The sequence below is a fragment of the Clarias gariepinus genome, chromosome 9, assembly GCF_024256425.1.
Source record: "Clarias gariepinus isolate MV-2021 ecotype Netherlands chromosome 9, CGAR_prim_01v2, whole genome shotgun sequence".
Taxonomy (NCBI): domain Eukaryota; kingdom Metazoa; phylum Chordata; class Actinopteri; order Siluriformes; family Clariidae; genus Clarias; species Clarias gariepinus.
The window spans coordinates 12,190,566-12,195,796 of NC_071108.1; the positions used below are offsets into that span (position 1 = coordinate 12,190,566).

General features: G+C 42.6%; 1 protein-coding gene across 1 annotated transcript; it reads left to right on the plus strand.

Moving 5' to 3' along the window:
- The first annotated feature begins 502 nt into the window (after positions 1 to 502).
- Positions 503 to 4,692, plus strand: LOC128530574 (protein NYNRIN-like). Its single transcript, XM_053504604.1, has one exon. It carries the CDS (start codon positions 505 to 507, stop codon positions 2,230 to 2,232), a length of 1,728 nt encoding a protein of 575 aa, XP_053360579.1. The 5' UTR covers positions 503 to 504; the 3' UTR covers positions 2,233 to 4,692.
- Positions 4,693 to 5,231: the final 539 nt, after the last annotated feature.

A 5,231-nucleotide genomic window follows, 5' to 3' on the forward strand; every position in this document is an offset into this window, starting at 1 on the left:
TACATTGGGTTTTACATTTTAAGGTAAAGTTGGTGACATTCTAAGAAGATCAAGTCTTGTACCCCAGGTGTCAGAGACATTAACCTTTTGTCTTTATGTACTTCCTGACCACTGGGTAAGGTCCCAAAGTCAATGTGAATGCTAATCTCAAGGCCAGGCTATGCCTTTTGTCTCTATGAGAATGTAAAGGTTTGGGGGATACTGTCAGGCTGATTAGATTAGCACCTATGCATTTGAAAGCCACTGTTATGCTGATGAGATCAGGGCTGGGGAACTTCCGTTACCAGGCTGACTCCTGTACTAGACTATGCTTTGTTTAGATTGTCTCCACCTCTTTGTATCCCTCCCTCTTGTAAAGTATAAACTCTTCCGAGCTAAGTTTTCGGTCAGACTTGGATGACTACAGCGACGCTCGGCGAGTTCTCAATAAAGAGTAACTTCTGCTTGAATGATATCCCAACGTCTCCTGGTCTCTGAAAAAGTTCCCAACAGTTTACATGTATGATGTCTGCAATGACTGAAGTTGTGTTAGAGGATGTAGGAGAAATGACTCACGACTGTGTTACACTTACATACACACCCACAAGTGAAGTAGCAGAAACTCCTATAGAGAATGCAGAATTGGAGTTGTTTGTTGATGGTTCAGCTCAAGTTATTGATGGCCATAAACGAGCAGGTTATGCAGTAACTTCCATCACTGAAGTGGTAGCTTCAGGTCGTCTTCCAGATCATTTTTCAGCTCAAGCTGCAGAACTAGTAGCCTTAACTAGAGCATGCACGCTAGCTTCAGGGTCAGTTGCAAATATCTACACTGATTCCAGGTATGCTTTTGGAGTAGTTCATGATTTTGGTGTCATTTGGCAAAGTAGACAGTTTCTAACTTCTGCTGGATCCCCTATTAAGCATGCTGGATTAGTAAAAGATCTAATGTTTGCTATGAAACTTCCAAAGAAATTAGCTGTGATCAAAGTGAAAGCACATCTCACTACTAACACAATGGAAGCTAAAGGTAATGCTCTTGCTGATGTAGCTGCTAAACAAGCTTGTTTCTATGCAACTGTACAAGTGTGTTCAGGTAGTACAGCACAGAAGACCATTCTGCCTCCTGAAACGATAATTGATCTGTACAAAGACGTCCCTCTATATGAAGCATGGACATGGTTGGACAAAGGAGCCACAGTGGATTCATCTGGCTGCTGGACCAAAGGGGGAAAGTATGTCGCTCCCGAATCACTGCTGCCATATTTGGCACAACAAATCCACAATTTGGGTCACAGTGGTCCAGCGACGATGAATCACAGGTTTTTAAATCAGTGGTGGAATCCAAAATTCAGAATTGTAGCCATCGAAACAGTCAAGAGATGCGTTACATGTCAGAAAAATAATGATGTGCCAGCAGTAACTACAGCAGCAACACATACTCCAGCTCCACCAGGACCATTTCGTCACTTGCAAGTTGATTACATATCGTTACCTCCTTGTAAAGGAAAAACTGACGTCTTGGTAGTAATAGACAAGTTCTCAAGATGGGTAGAAGCTTATCCAACAGGACGTGCTACAGCTACACATACTGCTAAATGCCTTGTTACTGATTTCATTCCCAGATGGGGATTACCAGATTACATCGACTCAGATCAAGGAACACACTTCACAGGACAGGTAGTCAGGGAAGTGTCTAAAATCTTGAAGATTAAGTGGAATCTTCACTGTCCATACAGACCACAAGCATCAGGACAGGTTGAACGAGCAAACAGAACAATCAAAACCAGGCTAAGCAAAATGCATCAGGAAGGAGTACCATGGGTCGAAGCGCTGCCGGCGGTACTATGTAGTATGAGAGCATCACCTAATAGATCAGTAGGACTGAGCCCTCATGAGATTATTACTGGACGTCCAATGCAAATGCCAGGTGTGATTGATCTTAGAAATGCTGATGTACACTTTGCTTCAGATGCCCTGATTGCTTACTGTGAAAACCTCACGAAGGCAGTACAAAGTGCCAGAGAGAGAGTTGAGTCTTGTTGGCAGACTCCACCAGAAGGTGGACACACAATCATCCCAGGTCAGTGGGTCATGATAAAATCATTTAAGAACAAGCCATTAGAGCCTAAGTGGCACGGACCACATCAAGTGATGTTAATTACAGCAGCTGCAGTGTTGTGTCAGGGAAGGAAAACTTGGACTCACGTGTCACATTGTAAAGTTGTTCCCCCACCTGCAGGGATAGGATAGGACACACGGACCAGTGAGGAGCCCAGGGAAGAACCGAATGCAACAGGCATCGGGGGCCAAACCCTGTGGTGAAGACTCCCTCATAGGCCCTCCCCATTCATTAGTTCATCCTCACCTCACTGTTCTTTAGGTGTCACGGGAATTAAGAAACAGGGAAAGAAGGAACAACAATAGCAGACACAGATTGAACAGAGGATACAACCCTACGGTTTAAAGTATTTTACAACAGATACTGCTTTGTCGTCTTTTGTTTTCTTTCTAACTATGTGCAGATACCACTTGATGGCTGTCCCGAGACCCAACCACGCTGACCTCGTCACCTAAAAAGGAAGCCACAACTTCTGACAGACAACTAGACTCACTACCAAGCCAACTGTCATAAAAATACACAACGCAGAGTATCAAATACGAGATCTTCAGGCATCCATCAACATGATCAAGATTGTCGTACTTGTAATCATCATGGACATTGCACAAGCTGTAGACTCCAGAAACAACATCTTCTTAGAATTGATGAGCATGTCAAGAAACGCCTTGTTTGCTGGAAAACACGTTTGCATGCCACACCCGCCTTCAGTAGGAGCAGGAATCCCATGGGTGGCACATCCCATCTCCCACTGTGACACATGTACCTTATTTGAAGTTCATGCCAGTGGAATATACAACAAGAGTACATGTCACAACATCACATTTCCTCCAGCTTCTCCATGTTGCATTCCTGGATTATCATCTTGCAACCTAACTTCAGCTACTCCAATCATGACAGATCTACTCTTGCCAATGACTTTTCCTTGGTGCATGGAAAATTACGCTCCAGCCTCGACCCCACTGGGTGAAATTCCCCGTGAACATTGCAGCCTTGTGGTTGAAATGAGAACCAAATCTCATGTGGACATCACTCCATCAGCAAGGGGAGAGGAAAAGGACTTAGAAGGGTGTCTTCAAAGGACATCATCTCTAAAAAAACTCTTGGCAATAAATCAGTGGTGTATGATTCCTCCACCAACTGGCATTTTTTGGTTATGTGGAACTTCTGTATACAACATCCTACCTAGCCAATTCAGCGGCAGATGCACCCTGGTATATGTTCTGCCGGCTATCAGAGAAAATACACACACCACTTCAAGATCTCCCCATCTACATAATTCAGCTCCTACAAGTAACAAAGAAGATAACTGCATTCCAGGACTCACTTGTGCACAAACATGGTGGTCAAGAACCCTTGGAGCATTAATCCCATCTTATGGTGTCATACAGGCCCTTGATCAAGTCAGAAGCTTATCAAATTCAGTACAGAAACTGGCTAATGATACGGTTTTGGCCCTGGGTAATATCACAGACACTCTCGCTTCACACAAGATAATGATCTTACAAAACAGAGTGGCTTTGGATTACATCCTTGCATCGCAAGGGGGAGCCTGCACCATTATCGGCCCTGAATGCTGCACTGGGTTAATGGATCCAACCAAGGACTTAAACAAAATTCAACAGGACATTCTTGATCTTTCAACAAAATTACACCAGATGACTGAGGATAATTCTTCATGGTTCGGAAACATGTTAGGGAAACCCTGGCTGTGGATCAAGGAAATCGCAATTCTGCTGTTGTTTTTCCTACTGGTGTACTATCTATGCATCCACAGTATCAAGTGTTTCATTCAACAAATAACCCACACCCATCAAGAAGAAATGGCCGCTCCAACCAGAAAAGACTATTATCCATAAGAACTTCACAGACACTAGCTAGATGTTTGTTTATATGTCATCATGGCATTCATCACTGCAAGCAACAACAGAACAAGTGCTATGTGCCTGTAACGATCACAAGTTACAAGAATTAAATGTCTAAATTTGTATTTGGTGAGAGTTATTAGAACTCTCAAAGGGGGAACTGTAGGATTACAAATTTATAAAATGTTAAATCTAGCTTCCAACGTAATAGTATATAAACTGAACAAGTTATGTACATTGGGTTTTACATTTTAAGGTAAAGTTGGTGACATTCTAAGAAGATCAAGTCTTGTACCCCAGGTGTCAGAGACATTAACCTTTTGTCTTTATGTACTTCCTGACCACTGGGTAGGGTCCCAAAGTCAATGTGAATGCTAATCTCAAGGCCAGGCTATGCCTTTTGTCTCTATGGGAATGTAAAGGTTTGGGGGATACTGTCAGGCTGATTAGATTAGCACCTATGCATTTGAAAGCCACTGTTATGCTGATGAGATCAGGGCTGGGGAACTTCCGTTACCAGGCTGACTCCTGTACTAGACTATGCTTTGTTTAGATTGTCTCCACCTCTTTGTATCCCTCCCTCTTGTAAAGTATAAACTCTTCCGAGCTAAGTTTTTCGGTCAGACTTGGATGACTACAGCGACGCTCGGCGAGTTCTCAATAAAGAGTAACTTCTGCTTGAATGATATCCCAACGTCTCCTGGTCTCTGAAAAAGTTCCCAACAGAACTCACTGTGGTAGAAGCTAAATGAAACGCTCCAGACCATGTAGTTACATTAAATATATACTATGAAAAGGTAATGAAACTCTAAATACTGTTTTGCCACAATAACAATTAAATTAAATATCAATAGCATCATAGGTACACTGTTGTGGTAGGCAAGTTATCCTCCGTGGACAAAATGTTTTTTATTTTTTATTTTGTTTCTGCAGAGCATGCACCGTTATATACAGTGGGGCAGAAAAGTATTTATTCAGCCACCAATTGTGCAAGTTCTCCGACTTAAAAATATAAGAGAGGCCTGTAATTTAAAAAAAAAAGGTATACCTCAACTATGAGAGCCAGACTCAACTGGCTTGAGTCCCCCTGCTCAAGCCAGTACATATCCAGGCCCATCTGAAGTTTGCTAGAGAGCTGGATGATCCAGAAGAGGATTGGGAGAATGTCATATGGTAAGATGAAACCAAAATATAACTTCGTGTTTGGAGGAGAAAGAATGCTGAGTTGCATCTAAAAAACACCATATCTACTGTGAAGCATGGGGGTG